This window comes from Artemia franciscana, chromosome 21 (assembly GCF_032884065.1).
Source record: "Artemia franciscana chromosome 21, ASM3288406v1, whole genome shotgun sequence".
Classification (NCBI taxonomy): Eukaryota; Metazoa; Arthropoda; class Branchiopoda; order Anostraca; family Artemiidae; genus Artemia; species Artemia franciscana.
Window position 1 is genome coordinate 26,981,790 of NC_088883.1, and position 22,068 is coordinate 27,003,857.

General features: G+C 35.4%; 1 protein-coding gene across 1 annotated transcript in view; it reads right to left on the minus strand.

The window, feature by feature from the left end:
• The window catches only part of LOC136040629 (transcription cofactor vestigial-like protein 4), a 114,553-nt gene extending 101,408 nt beyond the window's left edge, over positions 1-13,145 (minus strand). The window contains exon 1 of the mRNA XM_065724904.1: positions 12,980-13,145. Within this exon, the coding sequence (XP_065580976.1) occupies positions 12,980-13,052 (73 nt within the window). The 5' untranslated portion in view covers positions 13,053-13,145. The remainder of the gene's footprint in view (positions 1-12,979) is intronic.
• Between the last annotated feature and the right edge of the window lie 8,923 nt (positions 13,146-22,068).

A 22,068-nucleotide genomic window follows, 5' to 3' on the forward strand; every position in this document is an offset into this window, starting at 1 on the left:
GTCGAAGTGCCGGCAGCACCAGTTGCATGGATCGTGTTATTTTCGCTGACCTAGGCACCTAGGTGCCCTCCAATATTTTTGGTCACTTAAAAAGGGCACTAGAACTTTTCACTTCTGTTGTTTTCACTTCGCTGAATCCCAGCAGTGCTCATATATATCAAATATGCATTTACTATTTACAGCATTGTAAGTTTCCCCCCGGTTTCTCATCTGACAATTATATATATCTTTAGGCTTCATTCGTTGAAACATCGAGAGTCGGTGATAGCAATGTCCCCCTTCTACGCGTTTTTGAACGAAAAACCACCCACTACAATATAAAACACCTTCAATATATTCCAAACAACACTTCTTATCTGGAACTCTGTCATTTAACATTAAGAAATGAATTGGGCAATCCTCTAGCAATAACAAAAGATTTGGCGGTGGTTACATGTCATTTTCGACCCATTCAAAGAGATGGCTAATAGAAAAAATACTTTCGTTTGTCCTGATATTGAATGCTCTGTTGCAACTCTTCGACCAGGACAATTGGGTCATGAAATGAACTATTCCAGGGGTCGTTCGTCAACGTCCGGTTACGGTCTCTAGCAATCGGTTCACTAAGTTGTTTCGCTCTGCTCTATCCCTGGCTAAAAAATATATTGCACCAGTTGCCGCGGATCTTGCGTCCTCTACACCAAACGATTGTGGCTTTTGGGAAGATTTCTAGTGCACGATCCTTCCGGAACCGACTGAAATTACAACAAAGGGGGAAAGGCTTAAAAAGAACAAGAAACACTTCATCACTCATCAGTCACAACTCAGGTTGGAAGCGTAAAACATCGCTCTTGTGAAAGAAGAAAAAGAACTTTCAATTTATACTATTTAAAGTATAAATTGTTAGCCCGAAAAAGAATTTCTTTTGAAAAACCAAGTGTACCCAAGGGCGTATCCTATAAAAATTGTGTACTACACAATTTGTTTAGGCAAATTAGTGTCTACATAAATGGAACATTGGTGAGCTCTAGCAATAATCTGTCAAATTATGCAATTCATGTTATATGCAAATCATGTTGATGAATCAAGTGTCCTCTAAGAAATTGAGAGGTATGGCTATTGGACTTGAATATAAAATGGACACTGACACTAGCAATATACTAAGAGGTCCGATAACTAAAGATTTACACTTGGTTGGGAAAATAAATCATGAGATATTCAATATAACTCAATGGTTGGCCCCAATGAAAAGATGAATATAAAGCTTCAACTTGCATTGTCCGATTTTATTTCCCAAAAAGTAGTTGACACTGCACCTGATGTAACAGTCTCTCTCACCTCGGCAATACTTCATGTACGAAAACAACAGGTTATGAGATCTACTGCTTTGGCAATTGAAAGAATAAGAGCAAGTGGAAATAATATCAAACTACTTGTTCCTCATACAATCACGAACCAACGAGATATTGATACGAGTACACGTACCTAGACCGATTCGTCATTTATCAATGGTAAAACTCCTTTAAAACTTGCTTTGGCTTTTGTGAAGTGCTAGAGCCGTTGAAATTTTGTAGTAAAATTTTTTCAATGGTGACTCTCTTACTTCTAAAAAAATGACTGGGGAAAATGAACGTCTTCTAGGATGCCCGTCTAGGTAGTGGGTAAAAGAAAATAGCAATATCATTTTGTTTTGTTTCAATCAATATATCAATAAATTGAGCAATTGCATCTAGGCCACGACGTAGAAATTTCATACTACAAAATTTCACAGATTAAAATAAATTTTAAATACTTGGTCTTTCATCTCTTGTATGTAAAGTAAACGGAATTCCACTCTATAATTTATCCTTCTGACAAATCCTACAGGACCTTATATGGATTGAATACAATACATACATCGAGATTCACAATTACTTGAAAATGCTATAACCGAAGAAATGTTTGCAAGAACTCATGGTATCATCGTATTAGAGTTGTCCGGTACTCAAGATATTACTATTGTCCAAACAGGTAACGTACGTTTAGAGTGTACCTTTGCCGAAGGAGAGTATTACATTTGTCTCAGGCATTTAGATTTAGTCATCAATGTATCAGGGGAAATTACCCCTGATGGCTTTGTTCTTTTAGACTTGGCACCATGAACACAAATCAAAAAATCAATCTAAACAATTTGGATCCGTACGCGTCCAAATACAAATTCTATAGCATACCTTTGGATTTCCTCGACCATATTCAAGGTGTTAACAATACCCTTATCATTGTTAATAGTAGCCTACCAACTGTAAAGACTGGATATTGGCTATTAATCTTTCAAACGTCGAAGAACATTAAATTTTTGTCCTCTTTGCCTACCATATAGATTCTACGTGCCTCACATTAGAAACTTTCTTGAGCAAAGTAGAAGTGAATACAAGATTTATCGAGCAAAAGTGGTGGTTTTCAAGCACTATTTTATTTTTCGATGTCGCGTATACAGAGAATTTTTCAGCAATTATGGTGATAATCCTCGATTTAACGATTTTCTAGTTGAAATCCAATTTCCTACCCGTTATAATACAAATTGTACTGCCTAAGAGTCTTTAATATGCTTTAAAAATGTTTGTGGATTTGTTTATTAATAAAATTTGTGTGTACAACAAATCTGTGTCCTTTAGATCTTTTATTCTACGTATACGTAATCATCGTTAATGATAAGTGGCGAACGTTCGTCAGGATTCAACTTGTATTCACCTTGGCAAAGTCAGGGTCACATTTTCTAAAATATAATGTAAGTTCATTTTTTTTTATCTCTTTATTAAGCCAAGAATACTATTTTGATTCATATCATACAATTCACGTGTTTCAAGTGGCTTATTTCAACCAATGTCACATAAAATATTCTCATATGAACAATCAGTTTCGGTAACAGCCAAATAAAAATCAGTAAGTTTATAATCATAGTAGCCTATATCTTCACAGTGATAACGAAAAAAAAATCTCTTATTGTTCCATCAATTGAAGCATAGACCAGGTTCTTCTTCCTAAAACAATTTAAAACCACGACGATACCAGTATCTTAAAAACAAAACTGAAATTATGTTTAGGGTCTTTTGCAATCATGCCAGGGTAAGCTTTTTCCCATTGATCACATTTATCATAATGACAATTGGAGCATAGGAAACCTCTAGTATGAGAGTGACAAATCTCTTCAAGACAGGAATTACAGTCTTTAATTTGAACAGCATTTCCTCTATGGATCCTACACGAATTTAATGATCGACATTTTTCATTATAGTGATCAACAAAAGTAAAATTTACTTTTGACAAATTTGACCAGCTGCTCAATGTATACAAACATGATGGACATGTGTAAAATATTTTCAATGGTGACTCTCTCACTGCTAAAAAGAAAATGACTGGGGAAAATGAACGTCTTCTAGGATGCCCGTCTAGGTAGTGGGTAAAAGAAAATAGCAATATCATTTTGCTTTTGTTTCAATCAATATATCAATAAATTGAGCAATTGCATCTAGGCCACGACGTAAAAATTTCATACTACAGTCGAAAGACGGACACTCATTTCTTATTATATCGGTCAGCATTCTTTGAGAAAATATTGTCCTTTGAGGAGATAGCTCTAGAAAATCATCATCTAGCATCAAGTATTTTTCCAAAGTCCCTAGATTTCGTATGATTTTTGCTTCTTAAATCCAGTCATTTTTAATATTATCAGTATCACTACCAATTATAGACTAACTAAGAATCTCGCTAGTAACAAACATTCCTTTTTCATAGATTGATTCAGATCGTTTCCTACAATATATTTCACTAATGCATTTAATCTATCTTGCAATCTTTGTATATGCATTATGTTCACTTTTGCTGCAAGCATGACTGTTTTTCCGACTTGAAATTGCTTAATGAAATTACAGGTCGCGCAAACACGTCGTCGCAATCTAGGGTTAGCCGGCAAACTCCTTGTAATTTCTATTCCACCATTAGGCACCCTAGGTTTCATTTCGCCATTGCTAACACCTTCAATATCCAATAGAGTAAAAGCATCCATTACTAGAGAAAAATGTTCTTTATGTTGACACAATGAACTCTTTTTTGATACTAAAGCAACTCATGCACGATTACGTCACGCTCACTTGTGAATATTGGACCATGATCAACTTTTACAACTGGGACTTACAACCGATTGACTAACGGACTCTGGCACTCGCTATGACGAAACAAACAGAAGAAATCCTGATTTGACGTGTCCCTGAAGCTTTTTTTTAATAAACAATTATGTAACACGCAACTCCAATTACGTAGCATAGAAAAGTAAAAATTCCCTTTTATATAACATCCAAGGAAATCCTGGATATAAGAAGCCCCCTGAATGTTTTCCCTAAGCCCTTAGTATTTTTAAACCTTCTTCATTTAGAAAAGAAACCTTCTTCATTTACTGTTTTAAAAAGAAGAGTTGAGAGAAAGAGTCAAACTTTAGTGTAAAGAGCGAGGCGTTGAGGAGGAAGCAGCCCCTTTCATATACGAAGTAATTTCTGTTCGTTTTAAGTTTTAATGTCGCTCCTTACTTTCATTTAAAAAAACTTGTTTTTTATTTAATCTTCCCAAAAAGACATATTCCCAAAAGACAGATTTCTTATGTCTGAAAACATTCCCTATGACGTAGGTGTACTATACCCGTTGGCTATAGTATTGCGGCAGACCCAGATGTACGTAAAATAACGTCTTGAGGGGCTCATAGCTCTAATACTTTACCCCCTATGGCTGACTTTGAATTCAAAAAGGGGATACTACTGCCATGTCTATAATCTGATTATAAGAAACTCGTTTATTTTTATACGTAAATACAACAAAGGTATATGGATATACATGAAAGGTTTAAAACCAACTAACAAACCTCGTTCCCTCAGTAAGCAGAGCGTGTGATTGATAAGCGGTCGTTGTGATTCTAATGTTTCTGTTTTATATTCATCCGAAACCATTTTGAAGGTTTCAAGGCAGTATTCAGGGGAAGCAACGGGTTCGAACTCCCCTCCCGAATGTCTTTCCAACTCATAAAAACATGAAAAAATGCATATAAACAAATTTTGATGCGTTTTCTAAGTTTTTCCTGTACCCCCCCTTAAAAAAAGGCCAAAATCCTGAATACACTCTTAGGTTTCAGGATCTTCTTTGAAATTCCCACAAATGTATTTTCACAATAAAATTTTACTATGAGGAGTAACTAAAATAGTAGTTACCCGTCCTGTTTCAAATGACGATTCTTCTTCACATGACAGTTTTACCTCTAATTAGACCCGTTTTAAGTTTATGGTTACTATGGGTCCTCCTTCGCTCTTTACTAAGTTGCAGCCACAGCTACAATAATGATTACACCATGAAATTCAGCGCACCTGAGAGCCTTAGAACAGGGGTTTGAAGCTCTTTCTTTTGTTTCCAGAGTTGGTCGCAGTAAACCAGGTGTTGTATAACATTAGAATATGTCTCATATAGATACCAGCATAAAGTTATAAATCCTTTTTGATTAATTTCCCTACAAATATCGAAAATATAATCTTTTTGGGGAGAGAGGCTGCATTTGTGGAGAAGAAAATCGATAATACACTACATGCACGTGCAGATGGATGCGAAATTCGACTGATGGCGGGGGTGGGGAGAGTGATTTCTCTCTCCGTAAACGAGTATTTCCAAAGTTATAGCTTTGTTAATCCATCCTATTTTGCCTTATGGCTTTGAAATCCTAGCCAACACCGTATTTTGGGGGGTTAGAGGGTTTGAACCACCTTGATGCGTTTTTCAAAGTTTTTTGTACCTCCCCACCCCGAAAAGAAATCCTGGACACGACCCTGATCTTAGCCATAATTATGCCTCTATAATCTACACTCTCTTCTTTTTGGCACACACACAGTGAAGGCCCAAAACGTACCCTCCCGGGAGTGGCGTAGCTAGGGGCAAAGGGGTACTGCTGTTCCAGGGCGCAACCTCCAAAGGGTGCCAAACTGAATTTTTGGATAATATTATAATCTGCTTATACTATGGTAGCTGTTATGGTGGGGAAGCGGTGTAAAACCCGACATTGTCAACAGGCATTGAAAACCCTAGCTATACCTATGCTCCCAGGACTCACCTCTCGTAAAAATGCCAATTTTATTTCTTTTCTACTTATGCTAATAATAAATGATTATTTTATATTTATTATTAAATCCCACCAAATCCAACTTTGTTTTATAGTTAAATGCTGAGTCTCGACGGGGGAAAGAGAAATGAGTGGAATTTATTCACCAAATCTTATTTAGAATTCTAAAATAATAATTATTTACTTTTTTAATTACTATTATTGAAGTAAATAATTATTACTATTACTACTGATATAGTTAATATTAATAAACTTTTAATAATTATTACTAGAAAAACAGACGAAAATTTACTAGATGTTTTAAAGAGAAATTGCCTACGGGTTGTTCTGGGTACCCGGCTGACTGACTGTATTTCAAACAGTAGGTTGTACGAAAAAAGGGCTATAATGAAAGAAAGGTTGAGATGGCTAGGCCACGCTCTGCGGATGAAAGATGTCAGATTGCCGAAAATTGTCCTTTTTGGCCGACCGTCTGGAGCTACACGGAAAGCAGGTCGTCCTCGTCTGGGTTGGGAGAATGTCGTAAATAAAGATTTAAAGGAAATAGGAACTTCATGGGAGGGTGTAAAGTGGGAGGCCTTGAATAGATTAGGTTGGAGGAGGAGCGTGCGTAGCTGTGTTGGCCTCAGGTGGCTTGGTGCTGCAGGGAGTTATTAATAGTAGTAGTAGTAGTAGTAATACTATCACTATTACAAATCTATTGCTAGCGGCAATTGCTTTGATTTAAAATAATTTAAATTTAAATTTAAATATATTTAAAATATATTATATTTAAAAATAAATATATTTAAAAATTTAAATAAATTTTATTTTTAAAGTAGACGCAACTTGTACCTTCTGTGTTCGAGAGTTTTTTTGTGGGTGTCCACTTTGATTCAATATTTCACTTTGATTAGGCTTTTTTCACTTATATTTGAGTCGGGAGGGGGGGGCACTGTAATGAATTTTGCTCAGTGCACCACCAACCCTAGAAACGACTCTACATGCTACAGTTTCATTCTCCTTTCCGTTCCTGTTGTCTGAAAGAGGTAATTACCCTGTCTTTTATCGAAGGGTCCATTAAATCGGTGGGGGGAGGGGTAAAAAAGATTATTAGAATAGGAAACGTCCAAAAACTAAAATAGATATAGGCCCTTGACCGGATCTCCCCTTGGTACGCCCCCGGTCCTACCGCTCTGTTTTTCAGGTTTTCAAGGAGTTACATTATGAAGTCCTACAATAAAATGTTCAGGAAAGGTATCGTTACTGTACTTTTCGTTTTTATGCAAATTTGTCATAAAACTGACACTTGACCGAGTCAATTTATAGACCATAAAAGACAAATCAAGTAGGCTACCTATTAGTTATATAACTTCAGGCCATTTTTAACGAATTATGCAAGTGATATATATTGAAGCAACACCCTGAGTGAAGCTGAATCTTTTTTTAGAAGAGTGGCCTATTAAATCATGACCTGAATTTAAATTTGATGGCACTTACGTGTTATAGCGACCACACCCAAGAATTGAATCTAGGTTAATCCTAATGAAATATAGCAAATATGATGAAAAATATAATACTTCAGTAACAAAATTATGGAAAATACAACAGAGAATTATGGAAAGAAGGCCGCCCAGAAAGCACTATATTTATATATCTAACCAACTCCGTACATTAAATACTTTATTAAAATATACCTGTAGCCTATAGTAGTTTATCTCACTAAGAGTAAACTAATTATCTCCGAATGCAGACAGAGCAACTGGTTTTACTCAGATCAAGAATAACAGTGTGACCGCTATAACACGTAAGTACCAGTTTGACAATCGATATCAAATATATACGCACTTTCAGCTTTTCTAAGCGGCACCAATTCAAAAAATATACCTAGGACGGGGGGATTTTCTCGATTTCTCTTAAGTAATTTTCCTTTAGAATGTTACAAAAGTAAAAAGCGTTGAGACAAGAATGAAGAAAATAAGGAAGAAAAAAACAAAATAAGGGTGATTTTCAGCCAGAATGTATGTACGTCTAGCTTCTGGGGAGCACGTTACCAAAGCTGTGTTAGAATTTTCAATTATATCTTAAGTCATATATGTCCAGTGTGGTCTCAGAACTTATTTAAAACTAAAAATAAACAAAAGCGGCTTTAGCAGGAACCAACCTCATTATAAATGGGCCTTTAGTACAATCTCATTGTAAATGGGCCTTAAACAGAAGAGCTCCTGATTTCAATCTGAAACAGAACGGTTTGATCTCTTGAGGAGAAAGGAGATGATAATTATGGGTTATGATTCCTTCATTTTCTTTTCCTCATTATACCCCTTGTATTGAGGTTTATATAAGAACTTGGGGCCAAGGTTACCTTGGTAGAGAATGTATCTGTCGTTTCATTACATCTAATACCATTATGGCAAGGAAATTGTTGGAAATATATCAAATTCCCTCTTGATTATAGATTCAGAAGTTATCTTTTAAGAAATTTTAGATCTTTGTCATGATTAACTCCTGATGTCATGAGTTACTCATGATGTCATGAGTAACTCTGTTAGTATTTTGATGCAGGGATATTGCGAATTGTGAATCGATTAAACAAAAGGATACTTTAAGGATCGATGTAACATGTTATAAGAACATCTAAGGCAGGACGGATAGCATTCAGCTCTGTAGGTAAAATAGAGGATACAAATGGTAGGGCAGAGTGAAGATTGAGGTTCAGAGAAGGGATATATGCAGTATCGTCAATTGGGTAGGGGAAATTTGCCTTTCCTGAGATTCCCCCTGCCTATATTTTTAAAATACCTTCTTTTTTGGTGTTTTCGTGAATTTACACCACAAGATACATCGGCTTCGCCTGTTTTCTCATGTCATTTTTGGCATATCTAAATTTTGAAAAATATACCCTATCGAAATTTTTTTTGGTACTTGTGTATTATTCAGAACACACTCAATAAGTGAAGTTAACTTCTTTCGTGAAACTAACTACGACGCAGGTACATTTTATGAGAAAAACCGGTTTCATAGCCACAAAGACAAAACCCAATTTATTTTACTACGCATAGTGATAGAAGATAGTGTCTGAACTTTATACTTTATGACTTTATACTCTTACGATAATGTACATTTTTGTTCTTTCTGTTCTTATGTTTAACCTAACCTGAACCACAAAAATAATTTTATCGACCGTGTTCTGAATAATACATAAGTACCTTTTTTTACAATAGACCATTTGAAAAATGGAAACATGAAATCCCTTAAAATTTAGCCAAAAATAAACAAACCTGGATTAAACTAATGGTGCCTTTAGGAGAAAAAATAAAAACTGGGTTTTGGTCATTTTTTTAAGGGAATGGACAGAATTGCATAATTACCATAAACTTAAACATGCGGTGACAATTTTTTCGTTGTACTAGTCAAAACTATCCAATCAGAAAATTTAATTAAAAATCAGTCTGGTGCCAGCCAAGTCTCGGCATTAGCTAGATATCATTGTGAACACGCCTTATTTAGACAGTTTCACAAAAGTGCAGCTTTTCGTAAGTTAGACGTAATACTTTGTTGTATCACAAAAATCAGATGGTAAAAAGAAATATACCACTCGATTCTCTATTCAACACTCGTTCCAACCACAATAAACACAGTCTGCGCGATTGCGGCTCAGTCCCTAATATGCCCAGATATAGCCCTATGCTACACACAAAAGTTTACCAATTTTCTGGGTTTCCAGTAGTGGTTATGGCCTCTCTTGCGCCTGGGACAAAATTATAAAAAAATTGTTCATTTGTTTTAAATCTGACTTTTATTACATTCTATGGGGAAAGATATGGGAAAAATGGAAATCTCGGACTCAATTTGCTTATACTTACTGTCAAATACACCCCCTACTTTATTTAAATAACAGTAAAATTCAAGAATTACAGAATAATTATTAATGTTGTATTGCTTATTTGAAATATTGCGCCCCTAAAATTTCTTCGCCCGGGACAAGTGCCCCCTCTGCGCCACCCCTAAAAACCACCTCTCTGGAATTGCCGTTATCTTGTGTGCTTATCTCTCACCAACATTTGGTTCATAATGCTAAACAAGGTGTACAGGCTAGGGCTATATCTGGCCCCATTAGAGCAGAGGTGGTATTAGGACGTGATTGGATAATATTCTAATTTGGGGGCTCATAATAAAATAAAAGCAGCGCCATTGAATCGTTTAGTTTGTGTCATTTCCCAAATATATTCACGCTTCTGAAAATCCACCCCACATACCTACATGGTCCCAGATATATCCCTCGGATTATTTACAAATATAAAAGGAAACTAATAACATGGAGCACCTTTCTATTAATAAAACTATCGTGTTTCCTTCCATTGTTATCTGAATTTTTAAGCCATTTCAAATTATATTTTATCCACAACTCATTGTATTCAATTACGCGAAACAGATCTCACCAGGTCAAGCCCGGAGCTACCTGTTATACCACCCATCACTAGATGACAAAGAAATATATTATGAGGACTACATATAAAACCATCGAGGGGGGGGGGGTGCATGGTCAGAAATGCGAATATGATATTCGAAAAAAAGCATAAAGTAAGGAATTTAATGGCATTGCTTTATTTTATTAACATAGTACCTTCTGTAGGTGTGTCAAACTAGAACGCAACACACATGGCGCTCTGAAACGTACACCAACTGGTGGAAAGTGGCCGCCTCCTCGGAAAGAGCACAAAATAAGGAATCTAATGGTACCCAACTATTAAAAATAGAACCAAAAAACTTTATAACAAGTACTAAATTAAAAGAGACCCCTCAAAGCAAAGATAAGTCGCCATTTCTCGTTGAAAATCCATTCAGTTTTTTCAGTGGCGGATCCAGGGAGCGGAGGGACCCTGGGCCCCCGATATTTTTCTGGCATCCTCATTTCTTGTCTTTTTACTCTTTTTTTAGAATAAATTTTTCAGTTTGGTCAACTATTGGCCCCTTTTTCACATTGGGCCTTCCCCAAAATTTTGCTCTAGATCCGCCCCTGGGTTGTTTGGCCATATTCACCTCAAACATCACCGCTTCTTGGGGAGAGGAGAGCTTGATTCTATTTTAGTAGATGACCGCTTGAGAATGAAACATTACAAATTATAAAATCTCAAATTTAAAGGACTTAAAGGATTCTAAAATACTTCCTTATATCACTCCTAAAAGCGCTTCACCTTACCTTACCCCCTTCCCCCAAATGGTCAAATCTAAAGCCCAAATTGTATATTCTACATGAATTTTTCCAAGCGCGACTCTTTTCTACAAATTAATTTAACGGTTAACAAGCAACTTCAACGACATCGAGCGACAGGAAAAACTCATAAAGAATATATAATTTGGGCTATGCATTTTACCATTAGCGCGGGGGGGGGAGATAGTAAAGTAAAATGAACCGTTTTTAAGCAGAGGCGGAATTGGAGGAAAATCTTGGGGGCCCGATGGAACAAGAGCGCCAATAAGCAAAATCTTGGGGGGCAATGTGACAAGGGCACCAATAATTGAAAAATCGACTAATTTATTTTTAAAAATGAGAGAGAAAAACAAGGGAATGATGGCGCCAGAAAATATATTGGGGGAGCCCCCTGGATCCGCCAGTGCTTTTCTGAGTGATAAACGGATCTAGAGGAAAATCTTGGGGATCCAATGGGACAAGAGCGCCAATAAGCAAAATCTTGGGGGGGGCAATGTGACAAGGGCACCAATAACTGACAAATCGACTAATTTATTTCTAAAAATGAGAGAGAAAAACAAGGGAATGATGCCGCCAGAAAATATATTGGGGGAGCCCCCTGGATCTGCCAGTGCTTTTCTGAGTAGTAAAATTAAAACCTTTCAAAGTAGTTTTAAGAATTTTATCACTTAGGTCCGGGTCAATATATAGCCTACGAGATTCGATAACTGGCATAGAGACAAGGTGAACACGGTCTTTCAGAGTATACTAATCCATTTGCTCAGAAATGACCCGCTCCCCACCTTATGGTCCCATATAGGCCTGTAGCTCTAATAGCGTATTTCTTCATCGCATCAATACAGTCAGTCCTTATAGATCCTGTATTAAACTAGCCCCTACTTTTTGATAGCCTATATCTTGGGCCAGGGGTTTCGTTTTTTTGGGGGGGAGTTGCCCCCTCCCAATAATGGGGAGGAACAAAGTACCTGTGTCTTATAGTCACCACACCCAAGTTCTGTCGAGAAGTGAAGTTTGGTTAATTCTAATGAAATAAAACCAAAATGATGAAAATTTAATACTTCATCAACAAACTACGAAAACTACAACAAAGAATTATGGAAGGGGGGCCACCCAGACCGCATTATACTAAATACGCAACCTAACCTAACCAAAATGCCAACTAAATATTTAATTAAAATATAGCTACAATGTAATTTCCCACCAAGCCAAAGCTATATTTTCTGGTAGCCTATAAAGACCATGAAAACCGGTTATTGTCTCATGTTCGCAATGCAAGCTCTTGAGTGTGGTGGCCATAAGACAAAACTGCCTAAGAAATTATTATATATCCCATGCCCCTTGACTATCCGAATAGGAACCCCTCTTGCCCCTAAAAAAATGCTGGAGATTCGCCCCTGCCTTGGGCTACATATGAAACCATAAGGGGGTGCATTTCCAAGTGAGTTGATTATTAGCCTATATTTGGAAAGAGTATAAAAGGAATCGATTATTGCGTTGACCTTGTCCCTAGCCTATGTCAGTCTTGGAATCTCGTATTGACTGTGTTCCCTTCTTAGGGGGCCAACCACCAAATCTACAGCGGGAGCTTTTGGAGTTTCCAGTTTTTCTCTAAATTCCTGGAGTTTCCAGGCGCGGCTTTATCTTCGATTAGGCTGGAAAAATAGGCTATAACTCACCACTCTCCTTTTCAATTATCAAACTTGCCACGTGACTGAGCATTTCTAGAGGTGATCCTAACGGTATAGACATATCCTGAAATCACCATTAAATATAAATGTTTAAATTTATAAACTATTAATTATTTTATCCAAGTGTTTCCTCTCTGACTATCTTTGTTGGACTGTTTGTCATTTAAGGAATGCGTTGAGAATCTCAGTCAGCTGATTCAGATTCCGGGTGACGTCATCGATCAATAAAAACAAAAGGGTGAAGTGAATACAAAATGGGAAAGGCTAAGGGTTAACAAGAGGGATGAAACCTTTTAAGGGAGGGGGTGAAGTTTTCGTGACGGGGGTTGCATGGTAGACAAACTGTACTTTAAGAATTAAGCTATTCTTTTACTTATTTTGCCGCTTTTGCATTTTACTTCTTTTTTTCTTTCTTGTACTTTCTTTTCACTTTGTTTTATTTTTTGTAGATTCGTATAAATTTAAATGTAACTGCACGGAAATAGACACAAGCCAGGGAGGGTCAGTAGTGGTTTTAGGCCTCATAATCTGTAGGGAGTAAGGTTTACCCTAGGAGTGCAAACATACAAATAAAAATAATTTTATGTCAGTGTTCTGAAAAACTGGCGAGTATCCCCCACACCTAGGCCTAGAACAACCACTGCGGAGGGGTGTTAACCGCCTTCTAAATCTTCTTGTGCCTACAGGAAAAAATTAATTAATTTAAAAGTTCATTTCAAAAATAAGCAAAAATAAAAATAGAAACTAAAAATTAAGCCTAAAGCCCACAGTTATATAAGATTTATTTAGTGGGCAAATAGACGTCTTTTCTGATTTCAAAGTATTTTGACGATTTATAATAACTTATTTTTATTGATTACCAAAAGTAGTTCCATTCGAGAAAGAGAAAACTCTTGCCCCCCCCCCTCTGCTATAATATATGTATATATATATATATATATATATATATATATATATATATATATATATATATATATATATATATATATATATATATATATATGGGACAGGGGGCGTTTGCCCCCTTCTACATTTCGAAAAATATACTTTTTGGTATTTTCATTAATACATCCTGAATATGTCCTAAAAAAAATAAGGCCTCCCATCCGTGCTCCTGTAATTTCTATGATATTCTAGGGAAAAAAATTGTATTTGATTATGACAATTTTAGGGAAATATATCCTGTTTTTTTTAACAAGTTTTAAGCGATAATCTCCTGGAGCATGATCATACGATCTTTGGGAAATTTCACCTCTTCTCTCTATTCCTCCTCTCTAAATTTAGGAAGATTGTTTATATATTTGATAATTTGTCATGAAAACAAAAAGACGGAGTATAGAAAAAAACAAAAAAACGCACACCTTGCAACAAAACTAATTATGGTAATTTTGCATTGATAGAGGTGAAATTCGTGCCCTAACCTACTTTTAAAGGTTTTTAGAAGAATAGGACGGCAGGGCCATTTCAGGTTTTTTTCGGGGGATGTTTTACTCAGGGATTTCTTTTCGAGGGGGTTACAGAAAAAGAAAACATAAAAAACGCATACAAAATTTGTTTATATCCATTTTTGTAATGTTTTTACGAGTCAGACAAACATTTCGGGGGGTCAAAGCCCCCAGCCCCCCTCCCACCAGGTACGGCCTTGTAGGACGGACATAGACTTGCACAGCTCCACTTTCTTAAAAAGCCTCAAGCTCCTTGGAATTATCCTTAAAGCTCTTCTTCTGGAGAGTTACGACCCGTCAATACTACCTTGCTAAGAGGGAGTTCCCTCTTAACCAAAACCTCACACAAGAAGGAATTAACAACTCCTCGATGGGAGCTTAAGGTGCTACAGTCCTATAACCTCATGCGCACAAGAATTTTTTGAGGGGGGCAATAACAATAAAAATCTTATAGGATAAGTTGAATAATAAGTACCCATTGATTACGAGAAATTTTGGCGGCCTTAGATCCCCCCCATCGCTCCCTACGTACGACCTCGATTTATACTATAAACACAAGTTGCTCGGATGATTTCAAGTATTCCTGTCTGATGTCAAAATTTAAAATGAGTTATTCATGTTCTGTATTTTCTTCGAATCCTGTGTTTCCGGTGAAGCTGCTTAACAAAGTCCTTTATTGAAAACACATGGGGCTTGAAGAATTTATAGCAATTGCTTCAAATTTAAGAATCAAAGCCTGCATTTTCATTAGAATCTTTCAGATTCTAGTAAAGGGCCAATTATGCTAGATCATTAACCAGGAGGTGAAGATAGGAAACGAAATGTAAAAAAACAGTATGTATGCTCACGGGCACGTACACAATTATTTTTCGAAGTGCCCAATAGCTGATTTTCGGGGGGAGGGGTAAATAACATAAATAATTTAATTTTATTTGATAACCTTACACGTTTGCCAGAAAGGGAAGCCAGATAACATCACCTTTCTTACCTATTGTTGCATTTATCCGCTGTTGCTATGTCGAATTTTGAGCTATTAGAAAGAAGGCAGAAGCTGATTGGTTCTTTTGTGTGAAATTTTAACCAATAAGAAGAACAAATCGTTTTTAAGTTGTGATGTTTATGCAATTGAGCCCCCTGTTTGAAGTTTTTATTACCTTATATTTAAAACTGTTTATTCTTATTTTTTCATGATAATATTAAAAGTAATAATATTAAATAATAAATATTAATATTATTACTAAAATATTAAATAATTAAATAAAATATTAAATAATATAATATTAAATAATATTAAAATAATATTGAATGTTAATTAGATAATATTAAAAGTAAATGTCTTTCATGAGAGGCTTGGGGGCTCTTCAATTCTGTTGTATGGACCTTTAATTTCCAGACCTTGAATTGCAAACTATGGACAGACCAAAGCATCAATTGAGTATGCATTCAGGAATGTAAGGGATATAATAAAATGAGGGATATAAATATAATTCCTTAATGGAAAAGGCTGTCAGAAGTTAAAGAGAGGAAGCAACACAAAAAATAATATTAAAATATATTAAAAGAACAAAAAAAAAAAAAAAAAAAAAAAAAAAAAAAAAAAAAAAATGTAGTAGAGTTGATACAACACTAATGGGCGCAACATTCACTGCGCCCAGAGGCTAGGACGCAAAAAGTGACGACACGGGTTAAGTCTTTTTCGTTCAATATTTTCATTAAATGAAGGTTTCGTGATAATCAAAATAAATATTCTTTTGTAACGAGTTTTTTTTTTTTTTTTTTTTATGGGAATTAAATATGCATGTATGTATGTATGTATTCCTGTACAGTGATATTTAAAGTTGTATGTATGCAAAAGCGGTTCAGTGCTTCATCGAATGTTCTTCATAAATTATTCCATTGTTGTGATGTTTCTTTTTTTTCTCATATTCCTTTTTTTGTCGTTTTGTCTGTATACTCCGTCTCTGTTTACTTTGTATTGTATGACGGGTTAGAAATAAAATAATAATAATAATAATAATAAATAGCACCTATTAAGTCAAGGATCCAACACTCCAGGAAAAGTCTTAACAGGTTCAACCACTGAAAAATATCTGTAGATGCCACTATCTAAAAATAGTCTTTTTACGTAGTCTGTCGTAGTCCCCTTTAGTCTTTCTTGGGTCTTTTTTTATTCTATCACTATTTTATTTTAACGTAGCGCAAGAAAAGACAAAGAGAATCGACAGAATAGATGGGAAATGTATAATTTCGGCTATATATTTATACATTAGGGGATGGGGTAAAATATTTGGACAGTTTGAAGTCAGAAAACAATTCTTACTTCATAATATCATAACAATTGTAGCTAAGACATTATGAATGCAGAAAAGGCTGTACTTTACCCCTACCTTCCTACTGCGGAAATATGTAGCCCAAATGTTTTTCTAAAGCATTATACTTTTATCATACTTAAGTATATTTTATTAGGATTAGCTTAACTTCAATTCTTGAGATGCAAGGGTGCACAAGTACCATGAAAGAATTTAAAATGTCATTAAGATATTTTTAATGAAGCAAAAATTTAAACCAAGTAAAGATTTCAATAATAAAAGAACTTGCTAAAGTAATGACAGAACTATATAATATGTTAAAATCAATCATGCAGCTATAGATAATCTGCAGTTGTCCATTCGTGTTCATGATGTTTGGTTTTGAAAATCCCATAAAAAGGGCATAGTTTTTGAACCACTATCGTTTGCCCACTGAGTTGCGTATCAATTATTTTGTGATTTATATTTCAATATTTAACACCAGGGCCACATTTAAAGCTTTGACGCTCCTAGGCCTAAGCGTTTTCCCCCCTCCGTTTTTGCGAGATTTTCGGGGAATTCCCCAAAAACCTGGAAATAGTGGAAGCACTGAACAGATCGCAACTTTATTCTTTTTTCGGTCATTTTTTTTAGATTTTATTGTCTTGTATTTTTTTTAACACAGAACATGCAAATTTCGCTTTTAAATTTATTATGAAGCAAACTTTTTTTCTTAAATTTTAAGGTTTCATTTTTAGTACATAGGTTGGGGTGGAGGGGTGACATAATTAGTACATACAAAGGGGTGGAGGTTATGTGAAATGCAGTTTCGTGTTCGTTATTTTGGCCTTTAAAAGTCAGAGCTCTTTCATTGTTAGAGTGAAACTTTCAGGAGGCAAAAAGGCAAGAGACATCCCAAAATACTTTTTTAGTTGCTACCTCCAATCCTTCATTCCCAAAGAAAGAAAAGAGATTCTGCTTTCAGGGTACTCTTCCACCGCCCCTGCAGCAAATTCTTTAACTGACAGGCTCAGGTAGGGGCTCTTCTTTTTTACATAGTTCTTCTCGATGATTTATTTATCAAAACGATCATCCACAGCAGCCATGAAGTTTCCTGTATATCAATCAATTCTATTATGGAGCTCCATCCCTCCAGATGTCCCTCTATTTCTTTCTGCAAAGGCATTATTTCGTCGGATGTTTCCTGTTTAGTAAATTTTTCTCTCTCTCTCTCCTTTGTTTTTATTTTTCCTGCTGTCTCTTTTACTATTGTTTCTCCTTTTTGGAATTCTTTCCTAACTGATATATCTATCTCTTGTTCTTTTTAGAATTGTTTTCAGGAATCTTCTTAACTTTTAAAGTCCTTTTTATTTGTCTTTTTTTCTGAGGTTCTAATGTCAACTTTATCTTTCGTGTTTCTCTTCTTTCTTGGTTTTTCATTATTTCTATTATTATAATTACTACCAGGCTTTTTTTTTAACTGTATGCTAGTGTTTATTCTTCTTCATCTTCATTTCAAATGTATTGTTTGATTTAGGGTATTATTTATAATTCTTTTAGTGCTCTATTTTTGTGCTGTATGGCCCATAACAAGCAAAGCTTCTTGGCCGAATAACTTTTTTACGTTTGTAATACTGTTTTAGTATTAATAAAATAATGGACTGATTTTATAGGGAAGGTGTCGAAGTGCGAAACAAATTTATTTCCTAACGTTAAATGCATTCGAAAAAACAAAGATTTTTGGCTTCGGAGGAAGGTTCTTACCTAAGGGCCATGGCACCTTCCGGCCAAATCACGACAAAACATCCAATATAAATAAATGTGGCACGAAGTGATTCCAAGAGGAAGGTAGCCAACTTGGGTAAAACATCTTTTTACATTCCATGTTTGAATGTCATAAACAAACAACATCAGTCATTCTAGGGATAGGTCTTAGCAAAAAGGCCCGAACACCTTATAGGAAGATCATAAGAAATAAGTTAATATAAAATGGATATGGCAAGAACCAATTTCGAGGGAAAGGTAGCCAATTATGATCTAACCAATTTTTTACACTTCATGATCGGATATTACAAACATATAAAATAACTTTCAAGATTTATAATAGATTCTATGTTTGGAAATTATAGACATATAATTTTAGCCATTTTAGGGTATGTTCTAACAAAAAGGCCTTAACACCCTCTGGCCCTACGATGACCAATCATTCAATATAAAGTAGATATTACACAAACCGATTTCAAGGGTATGGTGGTTCGGTAAGAAGTTATTTTCGCTTTGTATTTTTTAAATAAAAAACATATAATTTGGTCATTCTAGGGGAAGGTCCTCATCTAAACAAGGGTGGCAATTCACAAAAATGCAGGGGAGAGGCAAGGATTTTTTATGTTCATAAATAAATATACAAAAATAGGTGCTTTCAGGGAGGCGAGCCCCCGTCCCTAATTGCCACCTCCCAATATCAAATTGCCCTTACAGCTTTTGGCAAAATCATGACATACCAGACAATTTAAAATAAATATAGCACGAACACACCTTAATCAAAACCCAAATCTTGTAATTACAGATTCCTAAATTTCCTATAATTATAAATTCAACATCCAGGGTATTACTCCTATTGTCTTCACTAAAAGTGTTTATCTAAGCCTTTCCTTGAATGTATAGCATTCTCGACATTCCAATGGCGTAAATGTGCATTCTATTCTGACATGTTTCCCTTTGAGCTTAAAGTTATCCAAGCGGATGGAATCATCACATTTTTTCCTCTATAGGTTAGACTATTGTGTAGAAATACTTCACATCAATCAAAATTAAACTTTTCGCTACCCCCTTTGGCTTTTAGTTCACTTAAAAAGACGCCAAGATTAAAAAATGGGAGGAGGTTAGGGGTTTCCCCTTTTTTCATGAAGATATAAGTATTGTATTATTCAGAATCTGGTGATGGGGTGGGGTAATTTTTTTAATTGGTTTAATGAAGATCGAAAAGAGATATTTCTTTCAAAATAAAAGGGTAGGCCCAATGCCCTACTCCATCACCCCCCCCCCCTGAGTCGGTGCTCCTGTTCACGTACCCTTTTATCTCCATCCATCAAACGGACGCCAACAAATATCGGTCTCTCAAAAGTATGATAGGTTGGAACTTTTCAGGGGGTATTGGGGGATTTAAACTAAATCAAAAGATACTATGTATATGAAGGATGTCAAGAAGATATATCTGTAATATCTCAGTAAGGGCTAGGGGCACTTAGTTGGGATTTTCAGGGAATTTTGAGGGGGTGTTGAACTAAAGGAAATACACTATTTGCATCCAAGTTATAAAAGAGTGTAAATAATATAAAAATATAATAATATAAATAATAATAATATAAATAATAAAAATAATATAAATAATAAAAATAATAATAATATAAAAGAGAAACGCGTAAAGCACTAAGTCAAAATTTTCATGGGATGCTGGACTAAATCAAAAGATACTAAGAATATCAAATTGAAGCTTTCAGGAAATTATTAGGGAGACGTTGAAATAAATCAAAAGACACTGCATACATCCAAGTGGACAAAAGGGCGTATCTGAAATATCTCTGGAACTACTAAGTGTATTAAGTGGAAGCTTTCAAGAAATACTGAAAGGTATATTGAACTAAACCAGATGGGTATATTGAACTAAACCAAAATACACTATGTACATCCAGACTGATAGAATAGTACATCTAAAAAATCTAACGGCAAATGGTATTCAGTTGAAACTTTTAGAGAACATTGAGGGGGATGTTAGATTAAACCAAAAGACACTGAGCTTATCAAGATTGTCAAAATAGCTTATCTGCACAATCTCAGGAGCAACAAAGTGCGTTAAGTAACACTTTCTAAGCATGTTGAAAGGAATGCTTAACGCATTTGGGATATTGTTTTTGTTATTTTATGGAAATAAATGGATGTCGGAATCCAAAGGAACTTTAAGTAACCAGAACAGTTTTAACCGTTTGCACAGGATGGAGAATCTTAGCTTCCCAAGGTTGGTCCCAAACTTCCCAAGGATGGTCCCAAACTTCCCAAGGATGGTCCTGATAGCTTCTTAAGGATGGTCCTGATACCCTTAGCATAATGGTCCTGATACCCCTGATGGTCCTGATACCCTTGATGGTCCTGATACCCTTACCTAGATACCCTTAGCTTCCCAAGGATGGTCCTGATACCTAGCAATATTCGGTATTGTCATCTTGACTGTCAAACAGTATAAACGAACAGTTTTTTTTTTTTAGAATTGGTAACTACGGCTAAGAACAATTCTTTAAACAAGCTTTACTAAATATAATACTAAATATATACTAAATAATACCAAATATGCTAAAATATACTAAATAATACTGACATACTCAATATAGAAGACCGTGTATTAACGCACATAAAAAGTATTTGCCAGTTTTCAGTAGCACACGTACTTAGTATTTTGAGTGTTCATTCAGACTTCGTCCAGCTAAGACCAGTGTTGAAAAAGGATTATATTTTATTGAGATATTGAGATATACATTTATTAAGAAAAGAAAACAAACACAATTCGCCATTCGCCTGCCAAGAAAGGCAATAAGCTTGTAAGGGCAAGCGAGGTTATCACCCTCAGCTAATTAAAACCTCATTCATATCACACTACTCAATACAAAAATAACTCAACTGATGAAGGAAGAAAGGAAAAACAAGAGAAAGAGGAAAAAGACAAGGAGAAGACAGAAAAAAAATTAACAGAAAAAAATTAAAAGCAAGTAAATCAGGGAAATGCCTTAAATAGAATGACAACCTGAAGCGGGCCTTACATCAAAATTACTCACGAGATAAAAGAAACTTCTTTACCCGTGACTTGAAAGCCGAAAGACTAGGCACATTTTTCACACCCTCGGGCAAAATATTCCAAACATGGGGACCATAATGGCGAATCACAAAAGATGCCCGAGTAGTACTCCTAAACTCATGAGTTAATTTATCAGCTTTTCTTGTATTATGATCATGACGGTCTCTATTAAAAGTAAAAAGATTTTCAAAAGCAGGGGTGAGCAGGCGATTCAAATATTTATACGAGAAAATCACAACTTGGTAATCTCGAATTTGGGATACATCCATTAACTTATTCTTTTTAAAATGCTCATGAGCAGGAACATCATCAGAATCATAAAATTCCGATAATAATTTTACAGCTCTATTCTGGAGTTCTTGTACTCTTTGGAAACATGTTACAAAATTACTTGCCCATATAGAGCATCCGTAGCTAATATATGGACAAAATATAGAAAAATAAATAATTTTTAGAATCTTTTTTGGGACTAGATTTTTAATTCTTCGCATCACCCCA